This window comes from Pleurodeles waltl, chromosome 4_1 (genome assembly GCF_031143425.1).
Source record: "Pleurodeles waltl isolate 20211129_DDA chromosome 4_1, aPleWal1.hap1.20221129, whole genome shotgun sequence".
NCBI lineage: Eukaryota > Metazoa > Chordata > Amphibia > Caudata > Salamandridae > Pleurodeles > Pleurodeles waltl.
Window position 1 is genome coordinate 129,301,557 of NC_090442.1, and position 12,062 is coordinate 129,313,618.

Genomic DNA, 12,062 nt, shown 5'->3' on the forward strand with positions numbered 1-12,062 from the left:
CTTCTAAAAAGGTTGAATTCCTTTTCTTACTTTGGAATGGTTTTTGACTCAAAACTAACAGGCAGTGATCCATCCATTAGTTTTACGTGAAAACTTCAGAGATCGAATCAAAAGGAGCCTCTTTGATTTCTCTGTGGTTAAATCCATCAGTTAGGTCCATTTTGTTTTACATATGGAAACTGGAGGCTATATGGTGCATACCCTAATACGATTATTTTTCCCATACCTTGGATTGCTCAACTTTAGGGGGACTGCTGACAACCTACTAGGAATTCATGTTTTTGAAAACCCCATCCATAACTGTAGGAAGCTGGCCCTTTACGTGGTATGTCAATACCATGTAAAGGGTTCAGGGGTTCCCCAATGAGTGCGCAAGGCTTGCTCTGCAATCCCAAAGTGCTCACTTTGGATATAGGGTGGTCAAGCAGCCTTAGACTAAACACAGAAGTGCAGGACATCCACAAATAAACACAATAACCAATAAATGAGACACCTGACTCAAAAAGAATATCCACGCCAATTTATAAAAATAGCAAGTATCTTCATATATGTTTAGGCATCAAAGAAATTCGTTCAGGTAAGTACGTTTTTAAATATAAATTCTTTTTACTTTAAAAAGTCGACAGTGCAATTTCTGAGTTCTGCAATGTTAACCTATGGGAGGAAAAACAAGTCCTGCAATCAGGTAGAGTACAGCAACTTACAAAACCAATCTCCAGAAGTTAAGGTGAGTAGTGGGCAAGGTCCAAGGCAACACCAGCAGTACCCCACCAGTGGCAGGGAAGCAGCTGGGTGCAGGACGAAAAACAGCTTTGGGTGCCCAATGTGTTTCAATGGAGACTGGTCACTGTGAAAAGAGGATGCAGGTTACTGGAGAACAGGTCTGCCGTTCATGGGACGTCTAGAGTTTCCAAAAGCAGGCAGGCAGTCCTTCAGGGTTTCTGGAGTGATGCAAGACAAGTCAACTTTGGTGCAGATATTGTGGAGGGTTGCAGGCAGGCTAGCGGGGTTCGCACCAGGTCAGCTGCTTCTTTCTTCTCCTCTGCTTTTGCGGCTCTTCAGTGTCCTTCGTCTTCTTAGCTCATTAGGATCTGCTTCACTGGTGCCAGGGGCTCGCCTAAATACGTAATTTAGGGGCATTACGGCTGTGCAGCGTACTAGCCAATGGGTTACTGACCTCACATGTAATATAATGCACCCTGCCGTAGGGCTGTAAGGCATGCGACTTACATATATTGCATGCAGTGTTAGGGGACATGGCACACAGGCTGTGTGCCACGTCATGTTTTGTCTGCACCAAGACATGCAGCCTGCAAAGGCAGCCTTTCAGGTGCTCGGTGAGGGGTCCCTTAGGATGGTACAATTCATGCTGCAGCCCTTAGGGACCTTCTTTAGCACCTCAGGCCCTAGGTAGCAGGGGTGCCATTTACTAGGGACTTAAAAAGGGTGTTATAGGGTTTGCCATTTGGGGAAACAATAGTACAATTTAGGGAAAGAAATCTGCACTGGGGATCTTGGTTAGCAGGAACCCAGAGCACTTTCAGTCAAAATCACGTCAGATACCAGGCAAAAAAGTGTGTGTTGGTGTGGGGGGGTGGGGTGCATTTCCTACAATAATCTAATTGTTGTGCAATAAATTCTGGTCTGGAAACGGCTCAATTATTGCAACCTTCAATCAGAGGTTATATTCCAAATAAAATGCTGTTAGAGTATACCATTCTATTTGTGCTAGACTGAACAGGTGTACGACCAGAAATGTATAGCCAGAATTAACTCTATCCTGCTGGAAATGTTTATAGTTTTGATCACATAATGGAGACAGAGGAAATTTAGGCTTGCATTTATCACTCTAAGGTTAAATTCAGTATGTGTCTGCTCTACTATAAATAAGATTGTATGTGGTGTTCCTGGGTTAAGTACGATGGATAGAGACTGATATATAATGTACTTTTTTTTTAATACTTTTAGGTAAGTCGTATTTTACAGGTTTTTATTCGTGGGCACGATTGTCTAGTATGCTGTTTGGACATCTGAGTACCTAGCGCTATTACCTCTAAAAGGTAGCTTGTGCCATAGTGGAACCTTCACCCAATAAATAACATTTATTAAAAACCCTCAACTTCCCTTTGATCTTCCATTTTGCTGAGTAACCAATTGGTTGAGCCTCTGGTCATAATTTACGGCTGACAAAAATATGTTATTGACCTGTGTCTGCAGCTTCTCTAATTAACAAATGCTCGTATTCATTAAGTGACTAAAGCTGAATGAATATTTTCTACAGGCGGGCTAGTTAGGGTCTTGTAACTCCAACACCACTTCTTGATGAGAACCAGAGGTTAAAACACCCCTACGTTTTTCCATTGCTGCTGCTGGGTTTGTGGAGTTGTTGGTTAGTTTCCCCTTCTAATGGCATAGAGTACCTACAAATATGTTTAGACACTTTAGATTACACATTTCCATCACATGTTTTGTTCTTGGCAAGAGTTAAACCAGGCTCCTGTATCCCTTCCTCCTAGGAATTCACAGCAGTACAATGTAAGCCTTTCTTTACTACATAACATTTTCTAATTTTATTCTGGAGGCTACTATAATATGTCATGAGGTCGGACCACTCTTAATGCCAATACTACTTTCCTTCTTCTTTTAGGTTGGAGATCATTTTTTTAACAAATGACAGTATCACCTATCTACACTTTTGCAGGGGTGTACATTTATAAATTCTTGAACTTCACTTCAGGGACATTGCAGTTTTATAACTTTGGTACTCCATAGAAGGAAGCCTGAAATCAATCTAAAATAAACACACCATAGATACATGAGGCTGAAATGTCACACAATTACAAAACTGAGTTGGAGGACATATTTACCACATTCCAATGAGGCACTTGTCTACTGGCAATTCAGTGAAGCCCAATATGTTCTTCTGATGCAGCCTTGAAGTATAAACAAGATGGGCCAGGCGATCTCTCCACTATAGAGATTTTATTTCTATGCCTCAGACACAGGGATGTGAAAGAGGACAGTTTTTGACTGAGGAAGCCTGGCTGACAACGTTCACTAGATAGCATTGTGCAACAACATGCAACTCCTACTCTCCCTTTCCGGCAAGACCCCCAACACAAAAAACAAGTTAATCACATGCATGACTGAAGCCACTAACTGGATGAATGCCAACTGTCTCAACCTCAACACACACAATAAAGAAGTAGTGATCTTTGGCAAGAACACCTCACCAGGGGACTCTCAACTGGTGGTTGGCCAAATTCAGACCTACACCAACGCCCAGCACCCATGCCAGAAACCTCAGAATTATCAGCAATAGCAAACTGGACATGAACTCACAAGTCAACACCGTTCACTTCATTAGTCTTCCAGACCCTGAAGATGCTGACCAAGATCTTCAAATTGCTGCCAAGCAACACCAGAAAAACAGTCACTCATGCCCTAGTCACTAATAAGAAAACTATGGGAGCATCCCGTATGCCAGGATCACCAAGCAACTCACTAGAAGAGTAAACCGCTCAGCAGGCAGCCAGATTAATTCTCAATCTCCCACACAACTCACACTACCTCAGGGAGCACCACTGGCTCCCTATACACAACTGCGCTAATTTGAAGCAACTCACACACGCATTCAAGGCACTACACAACTTAGGCCCCCAACTACCTGAACAGTCACATCTCCTTCCTCCACTACCCTGACACCTCCACTCCACGCGGTTCCTACTAGCACACATCACATGCATCCACAGACCCAGATCAGGAGAATGGCGTGCTCTTACAGTGCTCCTAAAGCATGGAACTACCTCCCACTACACATCAGAGGCTCCTCTTCTTTTTTTGAATTGCACAAGAAACTGAAGTCCTGGTTTTTCAATTAACCAACCTACCCAAGACAGGGCAAGGCACACACAACTACTCAGCGTCAGCATACCCTTGTAGATGATAGTGCACTTTACCAACACACAACACTGTAGTGCTACCTAATTATTTTATTATGGTCTGTAACACCCTTTTATGATGTCACTAAACTTCACACTAAATCAACTAATGTGCTGTAGAACTATTCATGCAGACATTGCACAAGAACTGAAGATTCAGGACTCATGCTAAATTGTTAAGACCTATACATGTTTACAGAATCTGCGCAACGCGTAATGTCAAAAACTCATCACTATGAACAGTATAATGACAGCGCAATTGACTAACCACTTATGTCCCCATTTACCTGGTTTGTAGGCATGTTCCAGCTTAGCCACCTGTGGTGTAATGAGCTTTGTTCGTTCCTTCTTTGGACCCTCACTGTGGGTGTCCTCTGTGGCTGCCAGCTTCTCAATTTTTTCGAAGTAGTTCTGAAGAGGCAACAGAAAATATGCATTTCACCACTGCGAATCAATATGAAAAGTTTGTCAAGTGGATTCCACTGCAACACACAAAAGTGCTCCCTAACCCCATCTAAGAGGATTATTAGTGAAGACAGGAAGCTGGCTATCTATGTAGTGCGCCGAATATAAGGGGACACTATGCAGATAGTCCAAGCAACCCTTTTTGCTTCACAGGAGTTAAAATAATAATCACAAATGCTCTCTTTTGTGATAGTGTGGGCGAGCAGTTTAGGCTTATCAAAGGGTAGAGATAAGCATTTGCTGCACACAGAGCCAATAAATGAGACACACTCAAGAAGAAACTACAGACAAATTTTAGAAATATACAACACTTTTATCAATGTTTCAACAACAGAAAATCTTCGAAGCAAGGTAAATACTGTTGCAGAGTAATTCTTCAGAGTAGGGTAAGTAAATACACCAATGAGCTTTTACATGATAATGACTTTCAATGCTTAAAATACATTTACTGCATAGGGGTCTTTGCCAAAGGATCTTGGGGGTTCCCCTTCAGTCAGGTGCTGTGGGGGAGGGGGGGGGGAAGGGGGGGGAGGGCCAAGGTCACAAAAAAACACCAGCAGTTCAGTTTTAACTGCCCTGGGTCGTCCTGGTGCAGAGGTGCTGGATGGGTCCGATGCTTGGGTACTGCCCTGCTGGGGAAGAGAGGGGCCACTGTAGGAAAGTGCCCTCTTTCTTGGCATGCTAACCTCTATTTTCTGTCTGTTGTCAGTATGTTTGACAGGGTCTACTGGGTTCCTGCGAACCAGGACCCCAGTAGTTTTGCTCTCTGCTCTAAATTGTACCTTTTTCTTCCCACAATTGGCATACTGGTCCCCCGCCCCCTATGTAAGACCCTACTATATGGTACCTAGGTACCCAGGGATTTGAGGCCCCAGGGGATCCCGATGGGCTGCAGCAGTTCTTCTGCCACCCATAGGGAGCCCATGCAAAGGGTTCTGCAGGCCTGCCACTGCAGCCTGCGTGAAACAGGTGCATGCACCCGTTTTTACTACAGGTCTCACTATAAGTCACCCCTATTGTAGGCCCTCTCAGCCCAGAGGGCAGGTTGCAGGTACCTGTGTGAGGGCACCCCTGCCCTAGCAGAGGTCCCCCCACAAACTCCAGATCCATTTTCCTGGACTTTGTGAGTGCGGTGATTCCGCGTAGCGCGTGTATTGGACATAAGTCTCTACACCTATGTCCAGCTACATAATGGTAACTCCGAACCTGGCCATGTTTGGTATCAAACTGTTACAAGTATTGGAAGTATGATTCCATGCACTCTGGGGGTTCCTTAGAGGACCCCCAGCATTGCTACCACCAATCTTACAGGGTTTGCTGGACAGCCCAGCTGCTGCCACCCCTCAGACAGGTTTCTGGCGTCCTGCTGCCTGGTCTGATCAAGCCCAGGAAGGCAGAACAAAGGATTTCCTTTGGGAGAGGGAGGTAACACACCCTCTCCCTTTGGAAATAGGTGTGACTGGCTTGGGAGGGGCAGCCTTGCCCTCTGTGCATAAACCAGTCAACACCCTCCCCCACTTCCCCTCGCCGCTCTGGCACGAAACTGGACAATGGAGAGGGGAGTGACAACTCCCCTGTCCATCACTACCCCAGGGGTGGTGCCCAGAGCTCCTCCAGAGGGGCCCTCGGATCTGCCATCTTGTTTCTAAGGTTGGCAGGGAACTAGGGGAGCATCTGAGTGGCCAGGCAGGTGACATCAGAGCCCCCTCCTGATAGGTGCTTACCTGGTAAGGTGACCAATCCCCCTTTCAGGGCTATTTAGAGTCTCTCTCTTGGATGGGTCCTCAGATTCGGCTCTGAAGATTCCAGCAGGACTCCTCTGCAACCTTCACTTCGACTTCTGGCCTCCAGAACAGAGTGTGGAAACTCCAGGACCTGACAAGCTGCTTCCAAAGAGAAAACTCTTCAGCAACATTGTTGCCAAGGCTCCTGCCAGCTTTGCAACAATTTCCTCGCTGTGCAGCCTCAGAAGATTGCATCTCTTCAGCCTGCACAAGAAGGCATCTCTCTTAGAGTGAATGGAGTCACTTTGCTGCAACCGCAGGCACCTATGACAAGTGATGACCTGCTGCGTGGATCCCCTCTCTGGCTGAGCTGCGAGATCCTGTATCACAAGTGGTGGTCCGGAGTAGTCCTCTTGGTCCTCTCTGCCAGCTTTCCAACTTTGGTGGAGGTAAACCTTTGCCTTCCCACGCAGGACAGTATCCCGGTGCACTGCGTCTCTTGCAGCTGCGAAGGCTTGTTTGCATCTCCTCCAAGGGCTCTTCAGGAGAGGTGTTGCTCCAGTCTCCAGCACTCCATCCTGCAAAGAATAGCCTCCTGCGTGGTTCTCCTGCGGCGTGGGATCTACCTTTGTAGTGCTGCATGGGCTCCTTCTGCAACTTCTGTGTCCCCCGTCCTGTGGGACTCCTGTGGGTGCTGCCTCTACTCCTGTGGACTTTCTGCAGCGCTGAGGGTCCCCTGACTCCTCCTCCTGGGTTGAGTCCTCCTGGGCCTTGCTGGTCCACTGCAGCACCACTTTTCCACTAACCACGAGTTTGCCTTTGTCAAGGCTTGTTGGTGGAAATCCTGCACCAGCACCCGTCTGCAATCTTCCTTCAAGCGTGGGACATCTTCTGCATCCATCAGGAACTCTTCTCCGGCTCCAGGCCTGCAGTGTTGATCTGTTCTTCCTCACAGTCAACCAACTCCTGCAAGTACAGCTGGGTGGTTAGTAGCTCCTACTCCTCCTGGACTCCGTAACTTTTGGACTTGGTCCCCTCACTCCACACGTCTTTCTGAAGGAATCCACCACTGGTTTCTTGCAGTCCTGTCTGGGTGTCTTCTTTTCCTCCTTTTGGGTGGTTTGGGGAAATTCCAGTGATTTACTCCTGCTTTCCTGGTTGCTGCTGTGTTACTTAAGTCTGGTTTTCCAGTATTCCCAGCTCCCCTCTACACATTCCACTTTCCTAGATGGGGTCCTGTGTTCGCATTCCATTTTTTTAGTATATCGTTTGGGCTCCCCCTAGGGTCACTATTGGTTATTGCTATTTGTACTGTTTTCTAACCTTTTCTATGCCTGTTTCTGACCACTAGTGTATATATTTGGTGTATTACTTCCTCTTGGAAGGTTGCCCTTTTGGTATTTAGTGGTATTGGGTTCCAAAAATAAAGTAGCTTTATTTTTGTACAACTGAGTGTTTTCTTTCAAGTGTGTAACTGTTGTGTGACTACAGTGGTATTGCATGAGCTTTGCATGTCTCCTAGATAGGCCTTGGCTGCTCATCCACAGCTACCTCTATAAAGCCTGGTTTCCAGATGCTGCCTACACTTCACTAAGGGGGATACCTGGAATAAGGTGTAGGTACCTTAGGTACCGACCACACACCAGGCCAGCTTTCTTCAGGGTGCCTATAAGTACTTGATTTAGTGGCGTTACAGGGGTCAGAGGGCATTAGCCAATGCATACTGTCCCTGAGGGTGGATACACCCTTCCTCTGCCCACTCGCTTTGAAAAGATGGCACATACCTAACCCTACTGGCTAGCTCCCTTCAAAACAAGATGGAGGGTTCTGCCAGGAGGGGTTCACCTAAGAGCTGGGCACCCTAGGGGTGGTCCCAGCTGGGGTGGACACTCCTCCTGTTTACTAATTTTACAGCCGGACCTGCCACCAAAAGTGGGGCTTGATCCAAGGGTGGGCATCTCCACTAGTTGGAGTGCCCCAAGGCAGCAGAACTAAAGGAAGGGGCCTTTGAGGCTCACCGCCAAGTGTTGCTGTTCCTGCAGGAGGGAGGTGTGAAGCACCTCCACCCACAGCAGGCTTTGTCCCCGACCCCATAGAACAAAAAGGCTCAGACCAGTCAGTCACACACTAGAGAGTTAAGTGAATATCAGGGTGCATCTCTAAGATGCCCTCTGCGTGCATTTTACAATAAATCCAACACTGGCATCAGAGTGGGTTTATTGAGCTGAGGAGTTTGATACCAACATTTCCAGAATTCAGTGAAGCCATCATGGAGCTGTGGAGTTCATAATGACCAACTCCCAGCCCATGTACTTAATATGGCTACACTGCACTTACAATGTCTAAGAATGGACTTAGACACTGTTGGGGCATATTGGCCATGCAGCTATGCCCTCATCTGTAGTGTAGTGCACCCTGCCTTAGGGCTGTAAGACCTGCTAGAGGGTGACTTACCTATGCCACAGGCAGTTGTTTGTGGGTATGGCACACAGGGAAGGATGCTGTGTCAACTATACCTTCCCCCCCCCCCCCCCCACCAACACACACAATCTGCAATGTCATTGGCGACAGGCCCCTTAGGGTGGCACAATACACACTACAGCGCTTAAGGAACCTTCCCTGACCACAGGGTCCTTGGCACCACTGGTACTGGCTGTGTGCCAAGGGTGTGCGAATTGGGGAAGCAATGGTACAATTTAGTTAAAGAACACAGGTGCTGGGGCCCAGCACACACTCAGAGAGGAGGGAGGGAGGGGGGGGGGGGGGTCTGTGTGTGTCTGTGTCTGTCCAATGCTTTTCCCTGGGGAGTAACCTCCTGATAATAAAAGTAACAGGCTGGTCATGGCCGTCATCGTTGGTTTGGGACAGGACTGCTCCTACCTCATTTTCAGAGGTATCGGTCTGCACAATGAACTACTTAGAGTAGTCTAGAGCTTTGAAAACTGGTGCTGAGCATAGTGCCTTCTTCAGGGTGTCTTAACCGTCACAATTACTTTTCTGGGCATCTTTTAGGAGGAGTGTTCTGTGAAGGAAGTCACAATGGACCCATAGCCCTTCACAAACCTCCTGTAATAACCAGTCAGACCAAGGAATGACCTGACTTTATTCTGGGTGGCAGGAGCTTCCCAGTCCAGAATTCTCTGGATCTTGGACTGTAAGGGTTCCACTTACAAGGTGGCCCAGGTAAACAACAGTGCCCTGCCGTATCTGACATTTGGATGTCTTAATAGTGAGGCCTGCAGATTGCAGGGCCTGCACAACCTTCCCAAGGTGATCCTGCAGGTGAAGCTAAAGACAGCAAATCATCTAGATATTCTGCACTAAAGATCTCCGATCCAGCAAGGACTTGATTCACCAACCTTTGGAAGGTGGCAGGACATTCTTTAAACCAAGGGCATAACAGTGAAATGATAATGCCCGTCAGGTGTGGAGAATGCAGTCTTTTCTTTTGCATCTAGTGCCATGTGAATTTGGCAGTACCCTGCAATCAAGTCAAAGGTACTGAGGAACTTTGCTGCACCTAATTTGTCTATCAGCTCATCAGCCCTGGGTATGGGGTGAGCATCTGTCTAGGTGACAGAGTTGAGACCTCTGTAGTCCAAACAGAACCTAATTTCTTTCTTTTCAACCTGAGGGTGAGGCTTGGAGGCCAAGACCACTGGGCTAGCCCGGGGTCTGTCAGCAGGGTTCAAAAACCCCTTAACCCAGCATCTTGTTGACCTCAACCTTGACACTCTCCTTAACTTGGTCAGACTACTGATAGATCTTAGATTTGACAGGCAAGCTGTCTCCAGTGTCCACATCACAGGTACACCAGTGTCTTCTGTACAGGGGTTAAAGAGAACAGCTCTGCATGCTGCTGCGGGACTTACCTGCAGTCAGCCTGCTGTTGGGCAGGGAAGGTGTCTGAGTAGACAACTGACCCATCTTTAGGACAGGAAGAGGGTAGGTCAGGGAGAGGTTCACTATGCTTCCTGATGATCATCAGTAACCATCAGCATGGTTACATCAGCCTTGTCACAGAAAACCCTAAGGTGGGTCACATGGGTCACCCTCTTGGGTGCCCTGCTTAGGCCCAGGTCTACCAAGTAGGTGACCTCCCTTTTCTTTTCAAGGATAGGGTAAGGGCCACTCCATCTGTCATGAAGTGCCCTTGGAGCCACATGTTCCAGAACCCACACCTTCTGGCCAGGTTTGAAATCTACCAGTGCAGCCTTTTGGTCACATGACTGCTTCTGCAGCTGTTTGGCCTCAAGGTTTTTGGATGCTTTCACCATATACTCTGCCATCCTAGAATGTAGGTGTAGTACATAGTCCACCACATCTTGCTTAGGTTCGTGGAGAGGTTCCCTTCAGAAGAGCAAGTGGTCCCTTAACAGGATGGCCAAACAGAGGCACAGAGGGGGAAACCATACTTCCTTCTGAGGCACCTCTCTGTAGGCGAAAAGCAGGCATGGCAAAAGGACATCCTATGTCCTTTTGAGCTTTTTAGGTAGTCCCATGATCATTTCTTTCAATGTTGTGTTGAACCTTTCAAGAAGTCCATTGGCTTGTGGGAGGTAAGGTGTGGTGAGTCTGTAGGTCACCCCACACTCATTCCATATGTGTTTCAGATAAGCTGACATGAAGTTGGCACCTCTGTCAGAAACCACCTAATTAGGAATTCTTACCCTGGTAAAGAGGTCAATGTTGGCCTTTGCTACTGCAAGGGATGTAGTAGACCTAAGCAGAATAGCGTCAGAATATCTGGTAGCATGATCCACTACTACAAGTATATATTGGTTATCTGAGGAATCTCCCCTTAGAATGAAGCCAGATCTGCATACCAGAGGCAGTAGGTTTCTTTGAAGCTCCCAGCCTTGGAATGCAGATTCGCAGACCAACCTGTTGGGTGGGGTGTGTAAACACCTCTCACAGAGCAGGCTTTGTTTCTGACCGCCGAGAAGGCTCTCACCCCAGGGGGATCAGAAGCTTGTCTGATGGTGGCATGCTAGCTAGAACTAATCAGTCCGCACACTGGTAGTTGGTAGGTATTAGAGAATTCTAAGTTGAGGAATCTGTAGTTGAAATTGTAGGAAGCTGGCTCCCCATATGGTGTACTAAAAAGAAGTACACCATGCAGAGAGTCCAGTGGATCCCCAGTTGGTTTGCAGAACCTAAAATAGATAGGACTAACGCTCTATTTTGTGGTACAATGGGAGAGCAATTAAACGTATCAGAGGCTAGTGCTAAGCATTTGTTGTACTCCGAGAGGCAATAAATGAGACACACACTCAAAGAAAATAAATCTGAGATTAATCTAGAAAAAAAAAACCTTTTTTATATATACTTTAAACACAAGAACTTCGTTATAAGGTAAGTATATTTTTAAGCATAAATATTTTTCACTTGAAAAATCGTCACAGTGCAATTTCAGAGTTCTTCAATGTTAGCATATGGAGGGAAAACATTCAGCAAACAAGCAGTTTGCGGTTACGGTTTCTACGGCTCACAGGACCAATCTTGTGGACTTAGGGTGGGTATTGGACAAGGGTTAGAACCACACCAAGAGGTCACTTTGGGCAACACTTGGACGGCCAGGTGCAGTACATGTCTGGTACCCAGGTGAGGTACGGTCAGGTGCCCAATGTATTTCAATGGGGATTGGTCTCTGTGGATTTAGGCTGCAGACTCTGAGTGGGGGGTGGTGGTGGGGGGTATTGGTCAAGGACAACCAACGGGTAAGTTGCGAATGTGGGGTGCTTGAGGACATGAGTGCATCTTTGGTCCTCTTCACCAGGGCCCAGGAGGGACGGGTGTCCTTTGGTGTCGGGTTTCCTTGTCCTGGAGCACTCACATGTCCTGTGGTCTGAGGCTATAAGTGACGTTGGGGAGTCCATGAGTGGCGATCCCACAGTGGACTCGAGCTCAAGGGAGCTGAGGGATGTTGTTG

General features: G+C 47.1%; 1 protein-coding gene across 1 annotated transcript in view; it reads right to left on the reverse strand.

Annotated features, from left to right (window-relative positions):
• The window catches only part of PATL1 (PAT1 homolog 1, processing body mRNA decay factor), a 260,927-nt gene that overhangs the window by 133,482 nt on the left and 115,383 nt on the right, over positions 1-12,062 (reverse strand). The window contains exon 11 of the mRNA XM_069227876.1: positions 4,229-4,352. Coding sequence (XP_069083977.1) covers positions 4,229-4,352 — 124 coding nt within the window. The remainder of the gene's footprint in view (positions 1-4,228; positions 4,353-12,062) is intronic.